Raw genomic sequence first — 15,591 nt, forward strand, 5'->3', positions numbered from 1 at the left:
GGGAAAATATTCTTTAATGCCACTAAAATGAGAAGTGCTGTGGCAAAATGTCACGGCTCGATAACCTCTATAATCCAAACATTTTCTTTAATCATTCTACAAAGGTGACAGATGTTTACTTTATTTATTTTTTTGGTTATATGAGCATAAACATACATTTTTCATTATCTAATCTGAACACACCTTTGCGGATTCCAGTGTATGTGCTGCTGAGACCACTTCTCTTTTTGCGGTGCCTGTAGAGCCACACACTGAAAATCATGAGAACAAACCAGCAGGTGGCGCCAATGCCAGCAATAAAAGCTGGCTGCTTCACCACATCTGAGATGTGTGATAAAGCATCTCTCTTGTCACTGATTACCATCATCTGCCCAGCAGAATCTAAAAAAGAGAAAGAAAAATGTTAAAACACACATAAATATATTGACTAAAAGAAGAGTAAAAACTCCTACCAAACTGAAAGAAAGCCGCCTCGCTCTTGACTCCAAGCCCGGCACCATTGCTGGCTGCAACCTCCACACTGTAGCGAATTCCTGGTGCCAGACTGGAAATAAGCACAGCGAAGGTGGAACCATCCACCGACTGGTTTACATGGTAGCGGCTCTCATTACCCAGGCACCAGATCTGTCAAAAGCCAACGAGATGACAGCAATCGCCTGAGGGATACATCAAACCACACCGTTTCACAAATTTAGTTTTATTTTTGTACCTTGTACTCCTGAATGAAGCCATCCTCTCCTGCCTCTGGAGGTGGTTTCCAGGAAACAAGGATAGCGGTACCGTTGGCATCACTCTTTGTAACTGTGACCCCCTGGGGGGCTCTTCTAGGGACTGAGAGGCATAGAGAGACACGTTTCTGACATGCTGACACATGCAAAAGAAAATGGACTTCAAAATAAATCATCATTTTACTGAAAAAATAAAATAAAGTACCTTCATCCAATGTTCTGACCACCTTCACCTCACTGTCAGCCCCCTGGAATTCGTCAAAGAAGGGGCGGACTTTGAACTCGTAGATGGATCCTTTTTTTAGATGACTAATGACCACGCTGTCCTCCTGTGAGCCGTGAACTTCCAGGACACTCCACTGCACCTCCGGCTGGCCGTGCTCAGCGGACAACCTGTAAAGCACCTTGAAGCCCTGGATGTACGGGGACTGCTGCTCTACCTGCCAAGAAGCATCAATGACAACACGTTCGGACCAGTTTTCCTGATCACATGACCGCTGGAGTAAATAAAAGGGGTCTGAGTCAGGTGGAGTTCACCAAAAAAAAAAACGACAGTGACGACCTCATCTTATGCAGCAAAGCACATCTGGCAAGAAGGCTTTGTGAAAACCCGGTTAGCTGACTTTTCCGCTATACTTTTCCTCACATGAAATATGAGGCCATTAATGGTTTCCACGCAGTTCAAGTTCAGAAAAAAAAAAAAAAAAGGCAAAAGTAGTTTCCATTGAAACCACACTGCTCTGGCACAGCCTGAACATAATTCTTGTGGAGAATTTCAGCAGAATTTTCACTTACCAAACAGAATAAATATACTGATATGTTTCAGCAGACAAAATATCCAAGGCTTAAAACTTAGTTTTCAAATTATTCAATTGGCACACTTTAAAAATAGGGATGTACACTAAAGCATGCACTAAAAGGCACAAATAAATTAAAATAAAAAGATCTTGTAATCCAGGGTGCCTTCTAAGTAGATGAATTCTGGTTGTTGTTGCTGATGTTGAAATTACCTTGAAAGGTACACAGTGCTCTGTCAAAATGTCAGTCTGGTTGACGTTGAGGTTACTGTACTGTTAGCTAATGCGGCTAACAAGTATTATTAGTACTGTGTTCTTTTACGCATTACTAGCAAGGTTGGGAGTTGGCGTAGTCACAGTAGCTCTAGTTTTAGCTGTTTCTGTCTGTTTTCTTCTGAAAAAGGCTGTAAGATATTATAAATATGCTAATGTGGCTAATTTATAGCAGTATCAGACTACATTTACTAACAAGCTTGTCACAGCAAGGTTTGTTTTAGTGGTATCAGTCTGTTTTTTTTAATTTTTTGCTAGTTGCAAACAAGGTTGGGTGTTACTGTAAAGATGCTAACACAGCTAATGAGTAGCGGTGTTGAACTGTTTTTTTAAACATGTAATAAACAAGGTTGGGGGTTAGCATAGTCACAATAACGTTTGTTTTAGTGGTATCAGTCTGTTTTTTATGTCTTTCAAATAAAGTTGTGAGTTATTGTAAATATGCTAAAGTGGCTAATGTGTAGTGGTGTCAGACTGCATGTATCTATGTTACTAGCAAACTTGGGAGTTAGCATAATCACAGCAATGTTTGCTTTAGAAGTGCCTTGCGAATGATGTTGGGTGCTATTGTAAAGATGCTAACACGGCTAACGTATAGCGGTGTCAAACGGTGTCTTTTTACATGTGATTAACAAGTTTGGGAGTTAGCGTATTCACAATAATGTTTGTTTTAGCTGTATCAGTCTTGTATCTCTACGTTTTGCAAATAAGGTTGGAAATTATTGTATTATGCTAATGCAGCTAATGTGTAGCGTTGTTGGACTGCGTTTCTAACAAGCTTGGGAGTTAGGATAGTTACAGAAATGTTTGTTTTAGCGATATATCATTTTTTACAAATTACCAACAAGTTGGCTATTATTGTAAAAACAGGGCTAATGTGTAGCGGTGTTGGACTGTGTTTTTGAGTGATTAACAAGTTTGGGAGTTTGCAAAGTCAGAGCAATGATTCAATTAACTGTATCAGTCTGTTTTTTATGAGTTGCAAAAAAGAATGGGTGTTCTTGTAAAGATGCTAACATGGCTAGCATGTAGTAGTGTCACACTGTTTTTTACGTGTTTTTTGACATTTGTTTTAGTGGCATCAGTCTCTTACTTTTATGTATTTCGAATAAGTTGGGAATTATTGTAAATATGCTCATGCAAGTAATGTGTAAAGGTGTCGCACTGCTTTTTTGATGTCACTAACAAGCTCGAGAGTTAGCATAGTCACAGCAATGTTTGATTTCAATGTTTGTTATATTTACGTCTCACGAATAAGGTTGGGAGTTATTGTAAAAATACTAATTCTATGCTACTTGCAAGCTTGGGAGTTTGCGGAGTCACAATAACATGTGTTTTTACAGTATTAGTCTATTATTTTTACATATTGCAAACAAGGTTGTGAGTTAGAAGTATTGTAAACATGCTAACATACCTAATGCTTTTATCATGTCCAGTATGTAGAATGTCACAAACAAGTTTCTAGAATTACTATGAACCGCTACTGTGAACTCTAACTGGTTGACAGATCTATGTCTGACTCCTTTGTCTCACTTAATGTGCCTTATAGTTCAGTTTGTCTTATAAGATTATGCTTTAAATCATAGTTTCAGTAAGTTGTTTACCAAATAAAAGTTTTATTGCATAAAAAAAAGAACTTCTATAAGTTACTGATCTCTGCACCAGATGAATACAACCCTTAGGCTTTGCTGTTTTTAGAAAGGTAAATGAGTGCAAGATAATTAAAAAAAATGACCTAAAACAAGACTGGTGTCATATTGCATTCATTTGTGGGATTAAGTTTGCACTATTCTATTAGGAATCCTTCTTTTTTTGTTTGCTTTATTTTAAGTTTCAACATTGTTCTCTCGAATCCTCTTTTTCTCTCCATCTTTACAAAAAAAAAAAAAAAAGCTTCCAGCTTTCTATCCCATGAATGTCACACAGCGTAATTGACTGCACATGTATCATCAGGACATCAGAGAGACTTTTGTTTGTGGCAAACCTTACCATCCACTGCAGTCTCACAGCAGATCCCGACAGAATCGTGGGCATGTGCAGGTGGATAACGACGTCTCCAAGTTCACTCTGGATGTGACGGTGGTCCACCCCCTTTATAGTGGCAGTGCTGTCTACATGTTTCAAAGCAAAATAAAAACATAATCACGTTTACACCGACATTAGCATATGCCTGTGAGTCATGAGGGAAAACGTATGTGAGGAAGGTGTGGCACTGACCCTGAGTTCTGACAGATTCTGATATTGGACTGGGATCACTGAGGCCATAAGCATTCACTGCTCGGATCATAAAGAGGTAGACGGCTCCAGGTTTCAGGTTTCTCAGGACTAACGTCTCTGCTCTCACGTGCTCTGCTAGAGTCACCCATCTGTTACCTAAAGTGTAACTTTGGAGTTTAAAACCAAAAAAAAAAAATGTGAGAAAAAGATTAAGAATCTAACACAAATGGATTTCAATATTTCTGATGAATGTCTTACCTGAATGCCTCGATGAGGTAAGATGTAGGTAGTTTATCGTTATTAGGACTAGATTTCCATGACAGCGTCACTGATGTCTGACTGACATTAGTGACTTCGGGTTTGGACGGAGCAGGTGGCATCATATTCTTCTCCACAGGGTGAACCGACTTCACAACTCCAAATTCTAAGAAAGACACAGAAAACATTATGCGTATGCTACGTTCACAATGGCCTTGGCAACGGCTGTTCAAGTGGCCAGTTCCAATGAAAAGTTTACGTAAACATGCATATATGCGAGTTTCAGACTTTCGTGTTACAAACTCTCGCATTAATACGCAAGTTTTTAGGTCCGTTCATGGGCTCTATGTACAAAATGTGTGACAGTGGCGGTCTGATTCGATTCACACTCAAAGATTCACCAATTGAACCAGGATTCTTATTTTTTAATATAATCTTTGTTACTATTTGTGTGTATATTATTGGATATATGAAAATTGAGAATATATATGTATTAAATCACCATCATTTATACCTTTATTTAAAACAGGAGATCAGAATCAACAAAACTGATAAAAACACAAAGATTTAGCTAGAAAGAGATGCTGTTTGTTACTTTAAACTTTTTTTTTGTAAACCTTCTGTTCAGTAGTAATATAAACAACATAAAAGGCATAAAAACCCTTCTTGTTTTTTGATTATTAAACTACAAAACCTGAAAATTTTCTCCACAGTTTTTCCATCCTCAAAGTTCTTCAACATTTTTCGTTCTAAGTATTACATATTGGTGCAAATGTATGCAAAAAGTTGTATTTTTCCACGACAGAATCAACTGATTCACGTTGATTACATCGGTACTTCAGCTGTGCAGTGCTGTTAATCAGGCTGCGTTTCTTCGCTTCACAATACGCTAAAGTTATGTTAATTGTGTCAACTGTTAAAAGGTTACCATAACCAAAAAGAATGTAAACACTGCAGCTAAAGCTCCGACGTTAAAGCTTATTCATTTTTTCCAGAACTTAAGTCAGTGAGCGGAACTTCAGTCTCAGTGGCTCTCGCTAGCTTTACTTTCACCGACACAAAGATTTGTTTACTTACGGCGTCAGTAGCGCTGCATGTTTGGAAAAATAAACTTAAAATCCAACAATATTCTGCATTTCAGAGCAATAAATACATTGTTCCCAGATATTATTTCACTACACTCTACTATATTTAAAAAGATCGCTGATCAGCGACAATTGTCAGTCCATGTAACCAGTTGAGCTTTCACCAATTAAGGACTGAGATTTTAATTTATGGAAGTGCCAAACTTTTGCAAAATGTATCCCGAAAGAGGAATCAATAATTGTGGTTTGATCCCAGCTAGATTTCTATGACACCAAGTCTCTGAAGGATCAGAATAGAGCTGTGAAAAAAAAAAAAAAAAAGCACCGCTTTGACGTTTCACTCCAAGCCTCTCTCTTCCAACTGTAGGTACATGTATTATACAGTAGTATTGGGTAGCGACAGTCCAGTGTGAACACTGTATGCTAAAAGTGCGTTCAAGAATGGGCGCTCTTGAACACGTCACACTCAAGTTAGCCCTACTTTGATGAAAGTTACCTTTTTTAACCTTGATATTTCCATTTGACTCACCTTGTACTTGTAGGAATGCTGTCCAGGAGGCCTCCCCACCTGGGTTTGAAGCACTACAAGTGTACAAGCCTGAATCTCCGAGCTGAGTATCCAGAAGTATTGAATGGTTAGTTATCACTTGATATACATTATACAACCCCCGCCCCCTGACTGTACCTCTTACCTCAGTATGGTAAATCTTCAGAGATCCTGTTTCAGTCACAGACATCCTAGAGTCTGCTAGAGAAAGAATCACCCCATCCTTTCTCCAATGAACTGTGGGAGGTGGAGAGCCAACAGTTTGGCAGCCCAGTTCCACGGTACTGTCCACGAGGACCGTCTGATTGCTGGGGCCCTGTTTGATGAAGGGAGGGGGGTAGTCGGACCCAGCTAGAAGGAACAGAGGATAGAAAGACGTAAACATAACTAAGTGTTATAGCGGTTATACGTTATTGAACCACTGAAACATGAGTTATAAGTTGGATAAAAATGTATCATACCTGACTAAACCACTACAATAATGAAATCACAGAACATGTTATTACTTTGTGTACATTTGTATCACTTTTGTGACATTTCACTGGCAAAATCTAAAACGCTGAGATACTAAATAACATTAACAAATATATGATTTAAGAGGGTAATTAAAGAACAGCGCAATACTAAGGCGGTCTAAACCAATCCAGTGTTGGTGCCTTGGTTTATTTTGTCTATAGACTCCTCTTAGCAAGCTAATTTGGGATTTCTAAAAGTGTTTATTTTAGCAACAGCAATAAAAGCAACATTATACTGTTTCTTGAGAAGATCCTAGCATCCTGTTTAAAGCAATTTAATGTGAAAGGTGAAATATTATGTTATAGTGTGATTATTTGCATTATTTTATTATTTAGGGCCTAGTGAATAATGAAATTGTTTCAGGAAGTATGAATTGTTGAACTCCAACATCCAAAATGACCTAAAAACAAACAAACAAACAAAAAAAAAAAAAACGTGGGATATTTTTACCAATTTGTTTTTTTTTATTGGGACAATTTAAACTGAAAAACCAGTAAATTGTAATAATTGATGTAATGCATGGATGCCAATACACTGTTTAATCATCTTGACTAAAATTAAGGAGCTTTTGGAATAAAACATTAATGATATGTAAAATATTTTGGAATTTTCTAGCATTTGAAAACTGTTTTCACAATACCAGGATGAACTGGAAGAGGCAGACGAGTATTTGTAATATTTTATGGAGGTTTTATGACTATTTGCAGACATTTTCTTAAACTTTAACGGGAAATTGTGTCCTAACTCTTCAAAGTATGAATGGAGAGCTAACAAGTTTCATAGCTCAACTTGCATAACTAATCAAATAGTTTTGTTTTACATTATTTGATTCGAAAATTATAATAGAAAACGTTGTTCATATCAATAAAATATATTCAGAAATACAGATAAGTGGGTATTCCTGTTGCAAAAACATTATTTAAAAAATGTGAAACATTTTTAAATATGTAAACATAATAAACTTAAAGAGTCATGTGTGCATATCATAAGTTTGATGTGTTAGGATGCTCTTTTTTCTACTTTTACTCAGGCTGTTATATAATGTAATAAGTTGTCCATCAAAAATTACTCTTATTGTTCTCTGTTTTTATCAGTGCACACATCTTTATCACTAAATGCAAAAAATGAACAACAAAATTAGCAATATTTATAGCTGTCAGTATTATGACAGAATGTGGGAAACTTGGAGTTGATGTTCAAAATGTATAGTTTTTTTTGTTTCTAAACAGTCAAAGGCATAAAAATGATAAGAAAAAGAGAAAACAAAAATAAAGTGGTGGAAAAAGGCAGAAAAAGATAAGATGTGAAAGATATTGGGAGGAAAATTGGTAGAGCTGAAGAACAATAGGCTTAGGTGGCTGTGCAGTCAGTGGAGGAAAAAGAAATCAACTTTTCCCCTCCAGCGGAGGGCAACTAATCATTCATTGGCTAGAAGGTACTGCCGAAGCCGGATCCAATCATGACAGCAAAGCCCAACTAATAACAGTTCCACTTAGATAACAGAGCTTCCGCGCACACACACATCTGAGAACCTCGTGCGTGGGGGTGTAGGTTTCAGATAGATAAATAAATAAATGATAAATAAAAGTTACTTCTCCACCTCTTGAAAGCTTGATGGAAACATACTTTGAAATCTGCCAGAGGTAATGTGGACCAGCTATTATCATAAAAAAGCACTACTTTGAATAAGGATGAGAGGTAGAATGGAGGAAACTTAAGTTTGAGTTAGCAGAGCGGAAGCGCAGGAAGTCAGAGGGCAGCTGGAGAAGGCCAAAAAAAAGGTCAATTTAGCATATTTCTGTGAAATGCATTCCACTTTAACTGACAGTCCTGGATTAAAAAGCTCTGCAGGTAAAAGCATTTACTATCTCACAATACCTTCAATTATTTCCATAATTATAACATATGCAATCCACATGTGCAGGAAGTGGCATAGACACATATATTGATGATCACACAGGTGTGTAATGACTGCTCTGGGCCTTCAAGCACAGTTAAATTGCTTTTCTGAAGCAATTAACACAGTTACTTCATCCTGTGTGATTTGGACCAAAAAGCCCTCAGAGCTCTTTGGTGAGAATCATAATGACACCACGTGGAAATCCTCCACTTTTATTCCCAATTATCTGGACTTAACTGACAGAAATTACTGTTTTGATAGAAGCGAGGTGGATTTAGATCCTAATTGTGATTTGTCTCAACTAGGGATGTGAACGATATGGAAGAGATGCCTTCAGAAAAAAAAATGGCACTTTAAAGTTTACACGACAATGACATTTTCGGAAGTTTCCCCCATCATAACCTGATCTTGAATTCATAATTTGGATCCTGGAAGTTGGTTTATCCTGAATGCTGTGGGTTTTTTTTTTTTTTTGAGAGGAAAACCAGTAACAACAAAGGAACTTGGAAGAAGTGCAACAGTATCTAAGAAAAAGACACATTCACCCGTTGACTCGTATGGGTGCTGCAGGTTTTTGGGTTGTTTGGGCGCATAGATGGTCGTAGAGAGGACACCAGGAGCAAAAGTGTATCTCTGAGTTCCCTTAAGGCTTGTACTTAAGGGACTTCATGAAAATTAAACATATGATTGTCGTGTGTGGGGTAAATGTATTGTGAAGCACGTGCGAGTTACATGCACTTACAACGCATTCTCACTTCCAACTCATCATACATGGGCTTATGGTTCACATCACATTTTTGGGTGTCCCCACCTCGACATTTTTTTTTAAGTTCAAGCTGATTCCAGAATGCATATGCTAATCAGGGGTTCCAAACCCTCGGGACAAGGACCGGTACCGGAACTGGACTGGTACCAGGACATGGAAAGGACAGGTATGAGTACCCTAACCTGGTACTGGATTGGGTGTCCCTAGGGATGGGGATCCTAACCCCAAAACTGGGTTAGGGTACCAGTACTGGACTGGTACCAGGACATTGACCGGACGGGTACTGGTACCCTAACCCGGTTTGGTACCCTAACCCAGTTTGATACCCTAACCCAGTAATGCCTAAGGGTTGGAGACCCTAACCCCAATACTAGGTTAGGGTATCAGTGCTGGACTGGTCCCAGGACATGGACTGGGTGGGTATTAGTACCCTAATCCAGTTCGGACCGGGTTAGGGGTCCCTAGGGTCGGGGACCCATGATTTAATGGAAATAGCCAGTACATTAAAAAATGAACAGCCACTATGTAAAAAAAAAAAATGACGAGTTGGGGACACTCAAAACGTCAAAAAGTGATGTGGAGGGGGCCCGAACCATGTGTTCATATATGACGAGTGGGAGTGAGAATGTGCCAGACCTTACACCACACACACCTTACGCCACTAACTTTGTTAGTGAGGTGCATGTACTGGTTACTTACTGACGACACATAAATACATTCAACAACTTTTAATGAAAAGTGCATGTAAATGCGCATCTATGAATAATTCAGTCTTCCATGTTCAAATATCTCACGTCTACATGTACATTCTTAAGACCATTTTTTTGGGCTCTATGTTTAAAACACGTGTCCATTGAACGCACACTTTTACCGATTGGGTCTTGGATTTACTAGTGATGTACAAGTGGCACCGCTCGTCTCTCATTGAAGTGCTGACTCTTTGGAAAGTGATGGACATCGAGGTGGAATATATAATTGCGGTTTGTGTCCAGGCGGAATTCTTTGACACTGAGTCTTTCATATGTCGGAATAGAGCTGCGACAGAAAAAGCCTGTTGCAAGATGTGCAAGATTTCAACGGCTATGACATCTCGCACCAAACCTTTTCCAAATGTAGATGGAGGACATGCGCTAGTATCAGCTAGTATATGCGCTAGTATCAGTTCCAGTGTGAACACCATATGCTAAATGGCCTTCTGTGCAGTGTGCAGAGTAAAGGGAGTTGATCAAAATAAATCATCTAACTTACTACCCTTTTAATTATCTTTATGTGTTGTTTGCTATGACCTCATCCCCATGCATGAATGTTTTCTCTCTAAGGGGCCAATGAGTGATCTTCAAAACGAGTGTGGGCTACCTTCAATGGTGCCCAGTTTCTGCCCACAGATGCCCCATATTCACCTATAAGGACAGTTGTGACTAAGGCATATTGTTCCAACGCTTTGTTTCAGTACTCACCATCTGAAACCTCAAGCAATGCTTTAGTGATAACACTGCCGGCGATGTTAAGAGCCTGGCAGCTGTAGAAGCCAGCATCAGAGCGCTGGACATCAGTTATAGTCAAACTGCCCATCTGAGACACGGACAGCCGGCTGAAGGGCTGCGGCGGCTGGTAGGAGAACAGAAGGCTCTAAAGTGAAAAACACAAATCCCATTTAGAAAGCCATTTCTTATCTTCATTTGAACTGAGTGCCAATTTAGCCTGATCAAACAGGCTTGGGGGTCTCACCTCGCTGCCCTCTCTTTGCCAGAAAATAGCAGGTTGCGGGTTGCCTGTGGCCTCACACTGAAAAGTGACTGTCCTGCCCACCGACACCACCTGGTTCCTGGGGTGCATGGCGAAAGCAGGGGGCACTGCGGGGTAAAAAAAAAAAAAAAGCTCTAATTATCAGACAGCCTTGCATGAGTTCCTATTTCACACTTTTAGAGTATCTCAGTGTGAATAAGAAAAGGGAAAGTAATTAAGTCAAAATGCTTCATCAGCTAAATAAATAAATAAATAAAAATCAGAGAATCTTTTAAAAAAGAAAAATATTAGTCATTTACCTACATATAACACAAATTACATACTGTAGAGGATTGAGAGAGGGACAGAGGCTCATGACTCCCTTGATGATTGATGGTAGATGATAAATGGATGACAACTTACCGGCATTGACTACAAGAGAAAAAATAAAAAAAACACAAAAGAAATGTAATGAGAAGTCATGTGATACACAAAAAACATCAGTGATCACTTTTGAAAACAAACAAACAAACATTGACCTGGATAGGACAACATCTATTTTCTAAGCACCACATGTTAAAATTATTCACATGTATTTATTTTGGAATTATATTCCCTCTAGAATTAAACTATAAATGGGATGGTTTTACATTATTGCATTTGTCACCTATGTTGCAGTTTTGCTGTCTTTACAGTAATTCCATGCACTAAAGGATGCACTTTCAATGAATAATGGTCTATTTCTGAACTCATGTCATGTACAGTAAAAGGCGCATCGACTTATAAAGCACATTAAATGAGACAAAAGACTCAGAGATAATTACTTTTGTCATTCAGACTTTTGTAGCTGCAATCACGCTGACTCTAAAACTTGCTTGTAACACGCTATTTATTATTTATTATTTTATTTAGTAGTTTATTTGACAGGGACAATGTGTAAAAAACATAAAAGACACTTCACACCAGATAGCCAGTTTCCATCTGTAGTCCCCAAACAAGTAAAAATCAGTACAATATGAACTTCAATGTAAATGTAAAAACTCATTCAATACCCACTCGCACATTCAACTTCTCCTCAAATAACTGATCACATAATACAATTTTGCAACAAAATCAAACTAAAACCATGTCACTGCTTACAGACCAAAGGTAAATAGTCATTCAAGTACACACTCTTGCTTTAAACATTACAAATCACAACTGGTAACACGATAAAAATAAATAAAATTATACAATAAAATTTTGCTCAAACCACATTGTGTTATTTACAATCCTCAATGTTGACACTGCTGCTTTTCCAATAATATTAGTCAAGATTGAACCGTTAGTCACATTAGAGTATTTACAAAATCTGTATCTCCCAAATATTTTAGCGAAAAGTAAAAAAACAGACTGGTGTTGCTACAGGTTAGCCACATTAGTATAGTCACCAAACGTATAACTCCCAGTTAAGTTAGCGAGAAGTAAAATAAAAATAAAGACTGGTGTTGCTACTGCAGGTTAGCCAAATTAGCATAGTCACAATACTTGTAACTTTCAATTTGTTAACAATAAGTAAAAAGAAACAGACTGAGGTTAGCCACATTAGCATAGTCGCAAAACTTGTCACTCCCAACTTTGTTAGCAGCAAGTAAAAAAACAGACTGATGTTGCTACAGGTTAGCCACATTAGCATAGTCAGAAAATTTAAAACTCCAAGTTAAGTTAGTGACAACTAAAAAAAATAAAGACTGGTGTTACTCCTGCAGGTTAGCCACATTAGCATAGTCATAACACTCGAAACTCCCAACTTTGTAAGCAACAACAGAAAAAAAAAATGACAGATGTGGCTACAGGTTAGCCACATTAGCATAGTCACAATACAGTTGGGATATAAAATCAACATTTTCATACAGTTGATCAGCAGAGGACAGTATGAAGTGCTCTAAAATGTTTTATCAGATGAATGCAGATGTCTGCAGCTGTCAGAAAACACAGTGGACCAACACCAATATGACATGGCACACCAAATATTCATAGTGGAAACTTCACTCTAGCTTTGTTGATTCTATCATTCTCAACTCTGCCTGTTGACTCTGAGACCTCAATTTTCAAATTACATATACAATGGACTTTCATATAAAAAGAGGACTTTCAATCATTGAAGACCCATCCAGTCCTTTTCCCCATTGTCCCATTAAGATGCTTTTGACGTCTCTGTGTTTCACGACCGACGACATGAAAAATGTACCATTTCTAGCCCATGTCTAGGATTCGTCTGTGTGGTGGCTCTTGAAGCAGTGACTCCCGGCTAAGTCCACTCCTGGCAATGTTCCTCAATATTCTTAATTGGATATCTCTTACCTATCCTCTTAAGGCTTCAGTTATATCTGTTACTGGTGCACCTTTTCTGACCATACTTTTTTCTTTCACTAATTTTTCTCTTAATACGTTTGGATACAGCGCTCTGTGAACAACCAACTTGTTTAGAAATGACCTCTTGCATAATTTCTGACAGGTTACAGTGTTAATTATAATTTTCAAAAATAAAATTTGGGGTTTTGGTAACCTGTTAAACATAAATGTCATAATTTTGACAACTAGCTAGATAGCGAGATAGCTATCTAGCTAGCTACCTAAATAGTTATCTAATTTCTAGCTAGAAATTAGATAGATAGATAGATAGATAGATATATGTTATTTTATTGTTAAAGATAAGACATGAGGGGTTGACTGAGTAAACAAAAGTAAAACAGATTAAAGCAAAGTGGCTCCTAAGGAAGCAGCAAAAAGGAAAATAGGGGAAAAAAGGTCATAAAAATGATATTCTTTACTTTACAACTCAACGTTTTAACAAGGCTTCTCTTCAGGCTTGACCTTGCACAGTAAAAGCAAGCACTAAAGTTAAATTAATTTTTCAAATCATTAATAAAATTGCCTGAATGTTCCAAATTATTAAACTGAATGAACTCAATGAACAGTGAGTTATGCAAATGACATAGATGCCGGTTCATATCTTCTGTTTATCACACAGACTTCAAAATGCCTTTGTGGTTGTTATTCCATTCCTCCTGCTAAAAAGAAAAAAAAGCCCTTTTCTGCCTTTTTTTCTTTTTCTTGGGTTTCTGACTAAAACAAAGAAAGTCAAACCACGGGACTTACCAGCAGGAAACGACTTCAACCTTATCGCTAATTAAGTCCCACTGTCCTCACAGGCCACACTTCCCACTGCGGCACAGCCATGGGCTTAATTGCCTCAGTTTTGTCAGTGCAAGTGTGAGGTGTCTTACTAACTATTCTCGATTCTAAGAAAAGAAAACAGCCACTTTTTAGGTGGTTCCTGCTGCATTTATTTTACTGCTGTTTTAGTTCCTAATTGGTTTAAATGGTGGCTGCTAAAAACTTTTATTTGTCTTAGAAAGAAAGGAAATGCAGAAATATATTATTTTTGAATAAAAACACATGATGGAAAAGGTTATAATAGAATAGAACGGAATAGAATGCTTAACTGTGATCATACAGGAGAGTAACAAAATTAAAGGTGGTCATCATTTCAAGGTGTATAATAAAAAGACAATAATAAATCTCAAAAATATTACAAATCTGTGGCGTACTGACCATGAACTGTAAGCGAGGCAGAAGCTTCAGACTTCCCGACCATGTTCTCCACCACGCATGTATAAGACCCCTCATCAGACGACGTAACCTGACGAATAATTAAGGTATGGTCCTCCACGACTTCATATCTTTAAGCAAAATAGAGACAAACACACAGGAAATGACATAAAAAGTACCAAAAAACACTTTTGAGTTTTTTGCTGATTAGATCTTACCTTCCCTTTGGTAAGTCGGAATCATCTTTCCTCCACCGAACAATAGGAACAGGGTCTCCTTGAACCACACAGTGGAACTCCACGCTCTCGTCCGTCAACACCACCACACTGCTGGGGCGCTTCACAAAGGTCGGTCGCTCTGAAAGCGGCGGAAAACAAAATGTTGGTTTTTGTTTCATCACGACTTGGGCAATCATCACCTGTGGTTGTTCTGGTCTGGATCACAAGTCTGGGATTGGATTCTGAAGAGGCCGTGTTTGGAAATGCAGATGTTAAACCGATAAAATGAAAAACAAGTAAAAAAAAAAAAGGCAAAAGGGCTAAGTCCATTAAAAAAATATGGTCTCAGGAATTTATTTACAGATTTGAGTGGGGTGGAGCTAGAACATTTTCATGGGGGGGGCAGAAGACTTTGGAAGGGTGGCAAATGAGAACAGCAGAGTGGAAAGATATTACAAATAAAACGATCAAAATAAGTATGTCAAACTATTTTATTATTATTGTTTTTATTTCATTTTCAAACTCTTGCTTTTGTTATTTTTTCCAATTTTTAAAGAAGTTTGTTTGATGATGTCCTAGTCTTTGTCAGTAATAATAACATTATTTTATATATTAGAAATTGATGGAAAATTGATCAAAAATTGATGGGGCAAGAAGGACAAAACTTTTCGCTGAAGGGACATCTGCCTCCTTTGCCCCCCCATAGCTCCGCCCCTGGATTATATGCTTCTCACAGTACACAAAATGTTAATTCGGTTCTAGAAAATTCATAAAAACTCTTAATTTGAGATTTTTTGTTCAAATTATACTTGAAAAAAATAAACTATATACATATAATCATATTTGTGTCTATTTTTTTTATTATTTTTCCATTAAGTGTTTGTGCATGCAAACACAACAATATTTTCATTTAAAAATCATAAAATCACTCAATTAATTGTTGTTTTCAACCCCTTTACAAATTAAA

The 15,591-nt window shown here is 37.7% G+C and overlaps 1 protein-coding gene and 1 long non-coding RNA gene across 9 annotated transcripts in view; one reads left to right on the top strand and one right to left on the bottom strand.

Annotated features, from left to right (window-relative positions):
- Positions 1-15,591, bottom strand: part of LOC112142467 (roundabout homolog 1) — a 132,398-nt gene that overhangs the window by 14,416 nt on the left and 102,391 nt on the right. For 3 of the 6 annotated variants that reach the window (XM_036215109.1, XM_036215110.1, XM_036215112.1), the window contains 13 exons: positions 14,625-14,763; positions 14,410-14,537; positions 11,236-11,244; positions 10,816-10,940; positions 10,545-10,716; positions 6,051-6,256; positions 5,888-5,969; positions 4,274-4,439; positions 4,016-4,182; positions 3,788-3,909; positions 710-1,168; positions 453-624; positions 184-381 (listed from right to left, as the gene is read on the bottom strand). In XM_036215109.1, coding sequence (XP_036071002.1) covers positions 184-381; positions 453-624; positions 710-1,168; positions 3,788-3,909; positions 4,016-4,182; positions 4,274-4,439; positions 5,888-5,969; positions 6,051-6,256; positions 10,545-10,716; positions 10,816-10,940; positions 11,236-11,244; positions 14,410-14,537; positions 14,625-14,763 — 2,145 coding nt within the window. The remainder of the gene's footprint in view (positions 1-183; positions 382-452; positions 625-709; positions 1,169-3,787; positions 3,910-4,015; positions 4,183-4,273; positions 4,440-5,887; positions 5,970-6,050; positions 6,257-10,544; positions 10,717-10,815; positions 10,941-11,235; positions 11,245-14,409; positions 14,538-14,624; positions 14,764-15,591) is intronic. The other 3 variants (XM_024265882.2, XM_024265883.2, XM_036215111.1) reach the window with 3 other exon arrangements.
- The window catches only part of LOC112142469, a 101,119-nt gene that overhangs the window by 9,563 nt on the left and 75,965 nt on the right, over positions 1-15,591 (top strand). For all 3 annotated transcript variants that reach the window (XR_002918601.2, XR_002918600.2, XR_002918598.2), the window contains one exon: positions 5,901-5,993. This is a non-coding gene — a long non-coding RNA (uncharacterized LOC112142469). The remainder of the gene's footprint in view (positions 1-5,900; positions 5,994-15,591) is intronic.

This window comes from Oryzias melastigma, linkage group LG14, assembly GCF_002922805.2.
Source record: "Oryzias melastigma strain HK-1 linkage group LG14, ASM292280v2, whole genome shotgun sequence".
Lineage (NCBI taxonomy): Eukaryota > Metazoa > Chordata > Actinopteri > Beloniformes > Adrianichthyidae > Oryzias > Oryzias melastigma.